Consider the following 14,812-nt stretch of genomic DNA (forward strand, 5'->3'; position numbering starts at 1 on the left):
CTCATCTTCTCCGTATTGGCGATAAACGCCTTAGCTCGCAGGACTGCCTGTAGACCCAAAATAATAATCTTGCAAATGTTCGTGTTGATATGATTCAACCCCGTTGAGTTTTGCTTTGTCTCACTTGAGAGACTGAATGGCAGTGTATGACGCCATGGATCTGAATCGAAATCACCTTAATGACCCAAGGAGTAGTTGTTTCCATTAATATTTTGCTCGTCATGGTCGATATGAGATAAACAACAATGAGATCCTTCAATGGCACCTTCAACTCTTCATCACGAGGCTATCTTCATCCAAACGACAATCTTCATCTATAACAAGTCTGATTGGACAATCAAATACTACATCCGCGGTTCCTTTTCCATGTGGTTTTATCCATCATCCCATACTCACGTTTGTCTGCCGGTTCTTGATGATTTTTGATGATACTGGGAGTATAATGCTGTTCATTATGGCGAACCGGATAACCATTCTGTTTTTTGTTTTTGTTTGCTGTTTTCCTCTTATACTCAGTCAAAGTCCATCCGGAGGTGCGTCCAAATTTTCGTGGGGATAATGCTTTGGATCGGAATTTTCAGAATGCTGTGCGTCAATCGATGATGCTGCTGCTGCTGCCGAAGAACCTGTTTTAGCATTAACAATCGCAACGAAATCCTGTTTTTCCTGCATTTACAACCATCGAATGACATCCCAAAATCAAACGGATTTTGGAGCAAAACTGGTTTTCTGGAGAACTGGGGGCAATAATTTTATTTTTTTTCGAATGTCGCATTCGCACCTGTGTTAAATAATTCCAGCGAAAATTTGTAAACATCGAAGGGATTTTCGGATAGACAGAATGCAAAGTCATGCTACCTTTGGATTTATAGTTTAGCTTCGATAGTGTTTTGTCATTCTTTTATTATTCTTCTGTTCAGATTAAAATCATCACTTTCATTCAACTAGATTCAAATTAAAATTACCTTACACAGCTAGGAAAAACACCTTCCTTATAAAACGAAGGTATTCGCACACAACTTTCAGTTACCTTATGAGTAGAGACTTGGTTTAGGTTCAGTTTTATGAGCAAGTGAAATGAGTTTCCTTATTCTAGAAACGGATCTGATGAATGGTCAATGTGTGAAACATGGGACAGGGGAAGACAGAGGTGAAGATCGATGGTGAAATAGTTTTTTTTCAAACGGTGGCATCTACAAATCACACACTACGTACTACGTATCTTTGCATCACTCTGTTTACAGTTCTTTGTCGACGAGCTTTCCGTTCGCTGCTTTTAAGCTTTCGAGCTCCTTCGCTTTCCGAATTTCTTCGGCCTTCGCCCGCGCGGATGCCAGCCGAGCTGCCCGCCTCACGGTGTAGGTCTTTTTGTAGAAATCGTTGAACAGCATGTAGAAGAAGATGGCGTTGGGCAGGGTGAAACAAACCGACCAACGTGGGTAGCCGCAGTCCGTCCACAGAAGCTGGGCCGAGTGCATGAATGCCATTCCGAACTGGATCTGTTGTGGATGAAGAAAGGAACGGTGAGGAGTTTCCGCAAAATAATGTTATCAGAGTCATAAAAATTAACCATTTGCAAATCAGTGATGTATTTCTTCCACCAGAGGTACTTGTGTAGGTGGGGTCCGATGGCGGCCAGCATGTAGTACGTGTACATAATGATATGCACAAACGAGTTGATGACTCCTGTTGAATGCAGTTAAAACACAATCAGAATAATTAATTATTCGGATAACGATTCATCGTGGATCATTCGCGAATCAAACCTATGAACGTTCCGTGTCCACCCGGGAAGTATTTGGTGGCGCCCCACGAGATCATCGGCATCACAGTGTGGTGGTAAAGATGCAGGAAGCTGATCTGTTTGTCCTTTTTCCGCAGCGTGAAGAACACCGTGTCCAGCAGTTCCGAGAGCTTGGCCAGGAAGTAGACGTAGCAGCCTTTGGCGACCTGTGATAATATGGAGTGTACGGTTATTTTTTTTCGAGTGGATTTTAATAGTACACATTGCTGTGGGTCTGTAGAGGTATTTGATTAAACGGAAAGTAACAAAGAAAGTGTTGTCACATGAAAGATTTTTTACAGTATTTTAGATTTTCTGCAAAAGTTAGGATAGGAAATCTTGCATTACAATTGGGAAAATTGTAATTTCATTATGCCTTTAAGAAGAAAAGAAGCTGGCAAAGGGCAACTCAAATGTAATTTTTACAGGCTCGATACAAAAAATATGAAAAAAGAGAAAATTTGAAAACAATAAAAATACTTACTCGCATAGATTGAGGGTTTTCAGTCCAGTCAACCGGTTGACACCGCCAACTGTAATGTCGCAGCCAGGCGCCATCCAAGCCCTGAAAAGTAATAATGAAATAGAAATAATAGTTTTGTTAGTTAAAAGAAATATAATTAAATAATTGAATGGCGTGAGGTCTGGCTTAATTTCAAACCTAAGACTACATGTCAGCTTGGCAAAAGAGATGTAAGCTGTTTAACCCAATTTCTGTCTTTATCTGTCTAGACTGCATTTACCTAAGAATAGAACTGATCATCAATTAATGGTTGTTCCATTCTTCTATTTTTGATTGAAATATCAACAAATAGTAACAATTTAGAACAATTTCGATATTTGCCGTGAACTGTTCTTTTCTATTGAAAGTTGATTTAAACTTAACATAAGTAGATTAGAACAACTTTTCGTAAGAATTTCTAAACATTTTCACACAAGCACGAATCACTAACTCATTCATGGATCTTGAGCACATATGAGCCACGTGAAAGATCTCCATCCTGGGCGATTGATCGCTTTATCATTGATCTGGGCCCAGGCGAATTTTTATTTCGTTGAAGCCTCTTCACCTGCCGGATTCTATTTGGTCCTTGCTTGCAGATTTTTTCTTCCCTCTTTGGTAATGTATCCACTGGTGAGGCCACCAGACCTTCGATAAAAAATAGACATCAGCTGATGAATACTTGCAGCTCTGCTCTGGCACACAACCCAACAGCAGAGCTTTCACGCTGGAGTTGAATATTCGAATTTTTGAACATTAACCTTTCAGGACTCGGTGTCGTAGTAGCTGATACTAATGAACATTGTGACGTATGTTCTGCCGTAATCTGAAAAAGTGAAGTGATCGCCATTTTACAACGTGCATGTTTTTCATTTTTATATCAAAGAGCTTGTAGCACTCGTTAACACATTTTTTGGAAAATGGCGTTTACGTCAGTTAGTTTTTCAGACTACGGCAGTATTCATTATGGTATGATAAACCTTCAAGCAAATCACGGTATACAAAAACATGGCACTATCGTAACGTACATAAAACATCAATTTTTACTGTAAACAATTGACGTGCTATCGCTGCTCGGACGAAGCAAGCCAAAGCTCTACGATTGAGTTTGGCTTTCTTTTGCACTCGGTCATACTGCGATAGCAATCACGTCACTTTTGAACTGCCATTTTCTTTACGAGCCTACCTTGATTATGTATACCGTGAAGCAAACATTCACCGTGAGACCCATAATAATCATCCAAGTAGCATGCAAACTGCATTTTTATTTTTTCACGCATGCTGCGACGCAGCAAAACTAAATCAACAAAAACTACAGTTGTGCGTTGCTTCCGTATTTAGTGGTGTGCCCCCGAAAACGCGAGCACTTTGAAACTTGGATTCCGTCAGGAGTGACCTTAATCAGTTTTTGAATGCAGAACAGACTGGACGAGTAGAAACGTCCAATATGTTTGACATTCCTGCTCGGAGTGTTTTATTTATACCAATGTTTGAGTCACAGCACCACCATAATCTCGTCGTCGATAACAATGATTCACTGGAGGAAAAAATCGGAAAAATTCGACATTTGAAATCGACTGGTTACTGGCGTTTGTTGTTTAATTGGGAAAATTCCGAGATTATTTGGTCACAAAGTAAGAAAGTGATCATAGCTTTAACGGCGTTGAAGTCACTTGCATGCTCAGATAAGTTAAAATACTAAGTATTACGATAATCTAAGTTATTACGATATCTGAAAACTAAAACTGAAAACTGAAAACTGTTGAGCAGCATATGAGCATAAGAACATATGGAGACGCATGATACATTTGTGTAATGATTCATCTTGTGACTAAACTTTGTATGCAAATTTCATCACATCCGTTTTATGAACCTTTTGTCTGCGCTTTGGGGTCAATATGACCCCAGGCCACTTTGAAAGGCTACCATGTTTATGCTTTTCAACCGATTCTAGTTTTGGTAAAACTCTTGGGAAAACTCGCCGAGATCAGTCCCCTGTTTTGGCTGTTTTGAAAGATAATTATCCAACAAAATTGAACTTTTTTTCGCTCCTTTCATCCATTTTTGCCTTGCTCGTATACTAAGTATACGTAAAGGCTATATGATCGGTCCAAAAATAAACTTTTTTATAGAAGGCCCGGAGACCCATAGTGTTATATACCAATCGACTCAGCTCGACGAATTGAGGTGGTGTCTGTGTGTATGTGTGTATGTTTGTGCGCACTCACCCAAAAAAAAGGGTCACTCATTTTTCAGGCACTTATCCTTAACCGCAACAAGTTGCATTCGACGCAGAATACTCCCATTTTTTCCTATTGAAAATTGGACAGCTCAGACTATGGGCTCAAGAGTAATGGCCAAAATACTATTTGTATAATGCACGAGAAAGGCACCATCACCGCTAGGTGGATTAATCAGGGTTTTTATGTATGTACTCAATAGATTTTTTTCACGCTGAATTCAAATACATATTCATATTTTTTGTAACACGTCCAGTTTTTTAGATAACCGGGTCTTGATTCACAAAAGCTTTTATTTTCATAGAAATTTGGATTCTCTGCTTTACAAACCTGAATTACGGCTTTTCAATTTGAGAATCAAATTTAAATATCATAGAACGGGTTTTGCAGAATGCAAATGGGTTGAAGAATTTTATTTAGTACCTTCATTTGCTGTGAAAAACGGAATTAAATTCACATAAGTGCATATTGTCAAAGAAATTTGGTTCCTCTGCTCTCCATAGCTAAATGTCAACATCTTACTTTGTGAACAAAGTTTAAATTCCATATGATGGGCCTTGCAGAATGCACATAAGTTGCCAAATAAAGTTCAACAGCATGCATTCTGCAAGGCCCATTTTAATAAATTCAAACTTTATTCTCAAAGTACGAAGCCGAAATTCAGCTTAGCAGAGAAGCCAAATTTCTATGAAAATACATACTTTTGTGAATTTATTTCTGTTTTCCACAACAAATGTACTTGACAAACAAAATCCAACAAATCATATGCCTTCTGCAAAGCCTCAAAGTGAGAGCCCGAAATTCTGCTTTGCAGAGCAGGGAAACTAAATTTCTATAATCATATGTTCTTTTGAGAATTAATTTCCGTTTTTCACAATGAAGTACGTGCCAAATAGAATCCAACAACTCATATATATTCGGCAAGATCTATTCTATGAAATTCAAACTTTATTATCAAAGTAAAAAACCGACATTCAGCTTTACAGAACAAAAAAAATCAAATTTTTATGAAAATTTGTACTTTTGAGAATTAAATTTGAAATGAAAGTGTCAAATGAAATTCAAAATTTATTTGGATCAAGTAAGACTCATTCTATGCAATTCAAATGTCATTCTCAAAATGATATACGAATGCACAAACTGATTGTCAGAATCTGGGAAACTGAACAGCTACCGGAGGAGTGAAAGGAAGTGGTCATAAGAGTGGCAATGGAATATATGGGAAAAAAATTGTCATCGAATTTCAAAAAACGACATTGCTCACAAGTTTCATTACTCCAAAATCGATTTTTTTCTCTTAGAACATGTTTGCGTAACGTCCGGTTTTTAAATTTGATGAAAAATTGTTTTTGCCATGAGATTTTTTTCGAAGTCCCAAAACAGGCGATTTTTTTCAAAAAAATAATTCTCAAATGCATGCATTTTAAGTCCTTTGGCATCAGAAAACAAAAGAAAATCACCTTGTGAGAAAAAAAAGTTTTGAATAATTTTGAGCACCCCTAAATCATGTTCGATTTAGCTCAAATTTTGCATAGGGGGATATTTTTGGCTACGAAAACGTTTGGGTATCATCCGGTGTTAAAATTCGGTGAAAATTTTGCGGTTTCAACCTGCTAATGTGCTATTCGGCAAGCGTAAACAGTTCTATTGATTCTTGGCATAGTTCCAGAGATTCATTCAAATATTTTGCCTGTCTTGGTACAATCACGACACTATCCAAGCAGTTCCTGGGTGGACGTTAGGCAGAATAACAGCGATTTCAACAATGCTTGTTCTCTCATATGGCCCTCTGCTAATCTTCAGTATCTATTCATTTCACACTTGCCGCTCGCTTGCGGTGCCAATCGAATCTGTATCTTCCAGGGATTGAATCCTAAAGAGAAAGAACAAGTATCTTACTTATCATCTCTGTATACATATACGATATGTAGAATAACGCGAGAGACTTTTTTCTGTCATGATAGAGAACTGATTCGGAAAGGCTATGCACCATCATATTTTTTTTATAAAGCTCCAAATGCGGTGAGCACTGGCTCTGATAATGCATTTCAATTTGTTCTAAACAGCTGTGCAGTAACCTACACGAAAGGAGCGAAAATAAAGCGAGAATCCCCATTTTTATGTGGGGGCTGCCTATCCGATTCTGTTTTTTTTGCACTTGTATACAAATTTGATAAATTTGTTATCATGGCTTGTTATGATTCGGAACAGTTTTTACCTCTCTTTTATCGTTGTTCGTTATCTATTGAGAGCAATTTCTGCAAACCCTGGGATCTTCATTACTTTCATATACTCCCTTTCGCTTTGAATAGTATAATTATCACCGAAAAAAGCCAATAAATTAATTCCGATGAGGTCAAGTCAAAGCAACGTTGGAGGGTGTGCAAAACTGTGTGAAGATTTCGGGCAAACACTCCAGTTCGTTCGAATCGTGTCGGGGACTAAGACAAGGTGATGGACTTTCGTGTCTAAGGACTAAGACAAGGTGATGACTTTCGTTCGAAAAAAAAAATTCTTCTAAAAATTTTGCCTCTGGAGGGGGTTTTATGTCCAAAACAACCCCCGTGGCTCCGCCACTGCATCGAAGACAAAGTACATGGTAGTGGGCGGAACAGAGCGCAACAGGGCCCGCCTGGGAAGCAGTGTTACGACAGACGGGGATACCTTCGAGGTGGTTGAGCAATTCGTCTACCTTGGATCCTTGCTAACGGCTGGTAACAATGTTAGTCGTGAAATACGAAGGCGCATCATTTGTGGAAGTCGGGCCTACTACGGGCTCCAGAAGAAACTACGGTCAAAAAAGATTCGCCACCGCACCAAATGTGTCATATACAAGACGCTAATAAGACCGGTTGTCCTCTACGGACATGAAACATGGACAATGCTCGAGGAGTATTTGCAAGCACTCGGAGTATTCGAGAGATGGGTGCTTAGGACAATCTTTGGCGGTGTGCAAGAAGACGGTGTGCGGCGGCAAAGGATGAACCACGAGCTTGCCCAGCTCGATGTCGAACCTAGTATCCAGAAGGTAGCTAAAGTCGGAAAGGTACGATGGGTAGGGCATGTTGCAAAAATGCCGGACAGAAACCCTGCAAAGATGGTGTTTGCTTCCGATCCGGCAGGTACGAGACGGCGTGGATCGCAGCGAGCGAGGTGGGCTGACAAGGTACATAATGACTTGGCGAGCGTGGGACGCATTCGAGGATGGAGGAAGCGGCCTCGAACCGTGTATTGTGGCGTCAAATTGTTGATTCAGTGTTATCTGTTTAGATGTAAGCTTAATAATTTAATGAATTCAAAATTTTTGATGACTTCAAAGCTCTAATTTTTATTCTAGCCCAGTATTTTTAGGTCGACAGCAGCTCTGGTGATTTAGGGGTCATTGCCACAACATTGGATCACTATCATCTTTTCGATTGTTGAGGAGAGTGCACAAGACTATATTGCGCTTCGACTGTTCTTTCGACTGTAGTTTCGAAACTACAGAAAATTTCGCAATGAGACTTCTTCTTCTTCTTATTGGCATTACATCCCCACACTGGGGACAGAGCCGCCTCGCAGCTTAGTGTTCATTAAGCACTTCCACAGTTATTTACTTCGAGGTTTCTAAGCCAAGTTATCATTTTTGCATTCGTATATCATGAGGCTAACACGATGATACTTTTATGCCCAGGGAAGTCGAGACAATTTCCAATCCGAAAATTGCCTAGAACGGCACAGGGAATCGAACCCAGCCACCCTCAGCATCGTCTTGCTTTGTAGTCGCGCGTCTTACCGCACGGCTAAGCAGGGCCCCTGAGACTCACGCAGTGTAAATAACACATGCTAAAGTCTTCGTACTCAAAATTTCATTACAATCAACCCAGAAGAGCAAATGTTATCGACCTTTGAAAGTGATGCAGTTTGTTTCCGTACATTCCTTACGGTGAGGAACACTAACGGTGTTAAAATACATCCAAGTATAAGAAAGGCAAAAAATAATCCTTATTTGATTTCCCTCGCATCAAAACCAGTTGAGAGGCACATCGGATGGAGTAACGGTGTTCGCATTCAATGCCCTGGGTAGCATTGATCTTATCTGCATGTGTTTCAGGGTTGAGGTCCAAAGATGTTCGCGAAAAGGAGCAAAGCCGGAAAGAGAATCAACATTAATCGTGCCAATATTCTCATTCATGAATACTGACAATATTGAACACGTTTATGGTTTCTCAGGATCATAAACAATCATACAGTCATAAACCATCTTTATGATATTGAGAACAAGTTATGACAAATGAGTGGATCGCTGGATCAAAAGTCATGAAAACAAAATTAAAAATTTATTTATTTTTCTCATAATAAATTCGGTTGAATGAATTTAGATTAGGCGCAGATAGGAAAACATCTACAATAATTTTGGTATGACCTTCACTTCCACATGTTTTAGGAAATAAATCTCAGTCAAAAAATATTCAAAGGCGTAGCTTATGAAACAGATACGATTTTTTATTACTCACCATCGTAAAAAAACAGTAAAAAAATAAGAAAATTAAAAAGAAAATCGATTTTTTTATTTGTTAAGTATTTTTGCCAATGAAAAATAATGAATGATTCATACAAATGTGAAACGATACGTAAATAGTATCCTATTATTGCGCAAATTATTTTTTTTATAGATCGAAGCCCTCCTTGCCCTAGCGATTATATGCGCGACTACAAAGCAGGACCATGCAAAAGGAGGCTGTGTACGATTCCCGATACGGGTTAGACAATTTTCCGTTAGATATTATGGTTCCAGTTGAAAATCGAATTTCGAACTCGCGAAAATCGATTTTACTCGCGTTCAACTTATAGCGCATCATTGCGCAACTAGTGCACATTGTTCGCAACCAGATGCGCTATACAGCGCACCAGATGCGCAGTAATGAAACTTGCGACTAATAGGAGAAAAATTGATTGTCGTGAGTTCAAAAATTCGGTTTTGAGCTGCACACATAATATATCATTGTGATAGTCTCATGCTACCTGTTTTCACCAACCCGAACTGAACACATATTCCAAACCCTCGCACTTAAATGATCATTTCAACATCATTCGTGTAGTTGTTTTTCTATAGGATGTTGAATTTGATTATAATCTCGGTCCTCCGTACGGAAAACCGATGGAATGTTTAATTTTAGGATTCTTACACGCCTGTAGTGTTTGCAATATGAGTCATGTTCGGGATTTGAGTCAAAACTGTATATGAATGCAAAAATAGAGAATAAGATGGATCGGAATTAATTTTTAGCTATCATTTCCAAAAGATTTATGTATAATTTATAGATTTCTTTTGTATCTCTTGCCGAAAATATAGTCCAATTTATTTTTTATTGTGGTTGCTTTATGGATGCTTACCTACCCTTTGTTTTCAAAGATTCTTCATGGATTCACGGTGGAATTTTAAAGCATAATTCAATGTTGTGTTTTTATGTATATTGGATCGCTTTTGCATATTTTTTATGTGTACATATAACACTGCTAAGACGAATAGACTAGTGCAAAAAAAAATGGCTTTATCTTTTGAGCCCTTAGTATGATTGGGTTAAGCCATGGCCTGACAGGAATTGTGTCAGATGGAAGTGAACTTCCCCATGGGGTCTCCCCATCCAGCTCGATATGTTAGATATCATCCGGTGGGTCCACCTAACTTTCGAGGAGTTATCCCCCTCGTGCTGCCATTTGTTGACCGAAACCGCCCTGGAACGCTGGCGGTCCAACGTAGCTCGAAACACTCCTCGTCTTCCCGGATGACCAGCCTGACTGGCATCATGCTCGCTATCACGCAGGCAGCATCGTGTGATATCGTGCGGTAGGCAGATATCACTCTGAGACACATCAAGCGGTACGTGCTCTCCTGCTTCTGCAGGTAACTGGTTACCCCCAGAATAACTAAGAATAGATACGGCAACGCCTTCCAGTAGCCTACGTCTACTGGCAGTGCCACACACCTTGGAACTGTTGGACATCATTCTCGATAATGCCGCAACAGCAGTCGAAGCCCTCTTGCACGCATAGTCGACATGGCTGCCGAAGGTCAGCTTTGTTGACGATTGAGCGAGCTCCAGGCCTCCAGGCCAGGCGCTCATCCAATCCGCCACCGTGCTGATCACGTGTGCTGAGGTAGCTCTAAGGTTACGTCATCGGCGAAGCCGACGATCTTAACACCAGGAAGGAACTTTGGTTTCAAAACCCCGTCGTACAAAAGGTTCCATAATACCGGACCCAGTATTGAACCTTGCGGAATTCTTGCAGTAATAGGAACGCTTCTTTGACCGGCATCAGTCTCGTATGATAATACTTGGTTCTGAATATAGTTTTCCAAAATCCGGTACAGGCCCACCGGCAGGCTAAGCCGGTGTAACGAGAGCGCGATGGCATCCCAGCTTGGGCTGTTAAATGCGTTCATTTTCCGTAGGATAGCCATCTCAGCGGTCTTTACTACTGAGTTCATAGCGTCCAACGTGGACTTACCCTTGCGAAAACCGAACTGTTTGCTTGACAGGCCGTCCGTACCCTCTGAGTACGGTATCAGCCTGTAGAGGGAGATCCTCTCCAGCATTTTGCTCATCGTGTCAGGTAGACAGATTGGTCTGTACGCCGAGCGGTTTCACAGCGGATTACTGGCCTTCGGTAGCAACACCAACCGCTCGGGGGTGAAGAGCCTTCTCTGATCTTGGCCATCATAATCCTGTAGGCGTCATTCCACGGGTTCGCGTTGGCACCTTCGCCAAAGTTGTCGAAACGCGCCCTCTTGCTATTCTTAATGGCCTTGTTGTGGGCCTTGTTCGCAGCCTAACGAAACACTTCACGGCGGTTCGCTCTTGGCTCCTCGGTACGGGCACGTAGCGTCCTTTGTCTAGCCTTAAGGTCACTCCTGACAAAGTCTATGTTTCAAACTGCTCGCGTTTTCGTGGGCACACCACTCGATACGGAGGCGGCGGACAACTGTTATTTATGTTGATTCAGCTTTGCTGCGCCACAGCATGCGTGAAAAAAAAAAATGACAGTTGCGCGTTGCTTCCGTATCGAGTGGTGTGCTCCCGAAAACGCGAGCAGTTTGAAACTTGGATTCTGTCAGGAGTGACCTTAAGGCAGGCTGATCGAAGATTTGCAATTTCGGCACTATACCAATACCCCTGGCGTCCGTCATTTCTCACACGCGCGTGTTAGGACAGCTACCAGCACATCTTCGCTTAGACTGTCTGTGTTGGCCTCCAGTCTCAGGGCAGCAAAATAAAATTTCCATTAAAAATTAGAAATTTTCCATAAACAAATAGGAAATTGCCAGTAAAGAAATCAGGGCATGAGCAAAAAATAAATACAGTCCCATCCCGATTTTGGCAACACCCGTTTTTGTCTACCCCCGATTTTGGCAACACCCGTTTTTGGCAACATTTTCTTCCCGATTTTGGCAACAACTTCGAAAATATTTATTTTATTACTTATTAGAGCTAAAATCTTTTTATTAATGTGTTATAGGATAAACAAAACCTAAAGTGAATGTCATTAAGGTTTATATGCGTATTATGGGCGCTGTACGAATAGTGGGTACTTTCACTGAATTAATGAACCACCACTCGTATTACCGCTCATTGCAAACAATGTCTATTGAAACTTTTCTGCTCTTTTTTTCACGTTTTCCATGTCCCTATTCACACTACCCCAATCTAACCAGCCCACCGTAGAATGTCGTATTTTTTGGCATCTCACTGATTTTGTCGTCGATTAGCTGACTCAGTGATCCAGTGATCCAGGAACAAGCAATTAAGGTTTAAATGCTAGTGATTGGCACATTCGATTTTCTAAATGCGCTGTTTAGCCATCAAGTCGTTTTGCTCATTACGCGCCTCTTTTCTGGTATCAGCCGAGCAACTGTCATTTTATCTTTTTATCCGTCTTTCTGCTGAATTCCCGTATAGAAAATATGCAACATTTTTATTTTCTTATTGTTTAAAATTTACGCAAATTTGTCTAGCGATTAATATCAGAACACTGTTGGCTTTTCCATTTTCCTGATGTGTCAATTGCAAAATGAGCCTTTTGATTCCAGCATGTTTGCCAACAGTTCAACACTAATGGTAAGAGTTTGATAAGATGTAATCGTAAGGCTCTCGAGCAGTCATTGACTTAAATCAGATCATGAGAAAAAATCGGGTTAATCTAAGCCTACTTGGGGCTCTGTCGCGAGGCAAGTTATGAGCATCCTAAGATCTTCGAAATTGAACGTTCGATGATTCACCGTTTAATAATCTTCAACGCTCACCATTCAGCAATGGAAGTCGGTGGTATGGTATCACAGCAACGATCGCTCCTACTCGTTGATTGGCATCCATCTGAGTGAGGCAGTTTACTCATTGGCTATGGATGTAGCATAGATTGCAATAGATCAATGCTCACAATGCTCACTCACTCACACTTCCAATGTCTGTTCTCGAGTGTTCTGTTTGTGATGGCGAAGTACCAGAAGTGGAGTCCCTCCTGTGAAGTTCCCATGAGATCGCTGGTGTAATTCTTGCAGCTTCGATAGGCGAGTGATGCGTCACATGTGGTTTTATTATTATTTATTCAGCCTATGACCGGAGTGGCCTCTGCGGTACATAACAGTCGTCTCCGTCCACTGCTGTACGTTACCAGTCACGCAGTCTACAGAGGGTCCGTAAATCGTCTTCCACCTGATCGATACATCTTGATCGCTGCACACCTCGCCTTCTTGTGCCTATCGGATCGTTGTAGAGAACCAGTTTTACTCCAAGTGCGCGTTGGTCCTCCACAAGCATTGTCCAGATCTCGTACGTATGCTTTCCTGCCACGTTGCGTCTCCGAATTTGTCTGCTGATATCGTTATCGGAGGTCAAGTGAGCCCAAGTACATACACGAATTCTTCAACCACTTTGATTTTGTCGAATAGCCGTTGTCTTCTCTTGAGCCTACTTCGTCTTCAGCGTGTTAATCACTAGCATGGAGAACTGTAGTGCGATGACCTACAGCGAGCACCAGTAGTTTGACTGCTATCGAGTGTCAGAGGTGGCATGCCGCAAATGTTCTTCCAGCTTCACTTGGCCACACTATCACTCGTAGTGCGAGGTGCACATAGTGCTCATGGATCGATCATTGCCGCCTGAAATATTCCTGCGTTGAGTGCTGGGAGACCGACTAGTGCAAAAGGTTTTGGTTTTAGTTAGTCGAGTGTAGTTAACCCATACTCACACTACATTGGATATGCTCGACTAATGTGCAGAATGCAGATTTCCGTTACCATTTTCTAAAACAATGGAACGTTTTATGCCTTGCGTTCATTTTTTCCATAATGTCAGCGAAATTTAAATATGCACAGAACTTTACTCTTAATTACACCGACAACAAGAAAGTTTGCCTCCATCAAAATGCATTATATAAGAATCCGAAATTTGTAGCATATTTAGTTATCTTGTATCCGTCGGATCGCTATTTGATTTATATAGTGAATTATGATAAAAACAAGCATTTTCGGTGAACTAAAATTTATATGAGATGTCAGGTTAAAGTCAGCACTTCAATAGACTACTATAGAAACGCTTTTTTAACACTACAATGTTTTGTAAGGACATGGCCGACGCTATTGTCAATTTCAAATATTATTTATTATTAAATTTGTATTATGAAATTGTCTAATTGTCGTTTGATTACCATTCTTGTGTTTGTTTCAATTTTGTTTGAGCTACAATCTCCGAGTTATGTATAATATCGCAAAAATGACAATTATGATGCACGTGCATCACTTAAACACACTCCACATACTTTGTAGTACATATTCTAAGTATTTAGCTTCAATCATGCAAAAAAAAAAAAATTAAATTTTGTATGAAATTTTTTTCCCGTTTTTGGCAACATCCCCATTTTGGCAACATTAAAATCCGGTCGTGTTGCCAAAATCGGGAAGGGACTGTATAAAATTTCCACAAATAAAACAAAATTTCCATAAACAATTAAGAATTTACCACAAAACAAAAATAAATAAGGACTTTTAAGCATAAAAAATACAAGAAAGCAATAAAGCTGATGAAATTTTACATGAACTTTGAACGCTTTTAAAGAAGGGGTCATATATGAAAAAAAGCACAGTTTGATTGCTTTTTTATATTTTTTTATGGAAATTTTCTTATTTTTTTATTGCTCTTTATTGATCATTTTGTGAAAAATTTTATTTTTTATGGGAAATTCTTTTTATTGCTAATATTGATTTATTTATGGAAGTTTTGTATTTTTTTTTCGTGGAACATTTTATTT

At 40.0% G+C, this 14,812-nt stretch overlaps 1 protein-coding gene across 3 annotated transcripts in view; it reads right to left on the reverse strand.

Moving 5' to 3' along the window:
• Positions 1-859: 859 nt before the first annotated feature.
• The window catches only part of LOC134213553 (elongation of very long chain fatty acids protein AAEL008004), a 99,594-nt gene continuing 85,641 nt past the window's right edge, over positions 860-14,812 (reverse strand). For all 3 annotated transcript variants that reach the window (XM_062692701.1, XM_062692702.1, XM_062692703.1), the window contains 4 exons: positions 2,268-2,348; positions 1,767-1,950; positions 1,571-1,686; positions 860-1,499 (listed from right to left, as the gene is read on the reverse strand). In XM_062692701.1, coding sequence (XP_062548685.1) covers positions 1,239-1,499; positions 1,571-1,686; positions 1,767-1,950; positions 2,268-2,348 — 642 coding nt within the window. In that variant the 3' untranslated portion in view covers positions 860-1,238. The remainder of the gene's footprint in view (positions 1,500-1,570; positions 1,687-1,766; positions 1,951-2,267; positions 2,349-14,812) is intronic.

Source organism: Armigeres subalbatus, chromosome 2 (assembly GCF_024139115.2).
Source record: "Armigeres subalbatus isolate Guangzhou_Male chromosome 2, GZ_Asu_2, whole genome shotgun sequence".
Classification (NCBI taxonomy): domain Eukaryota; kingdom Metazoa; phylum Arthropoda; class Insecta; order Diptera; family Culicidae; genus Armigeres; species Armigeres subalbatus.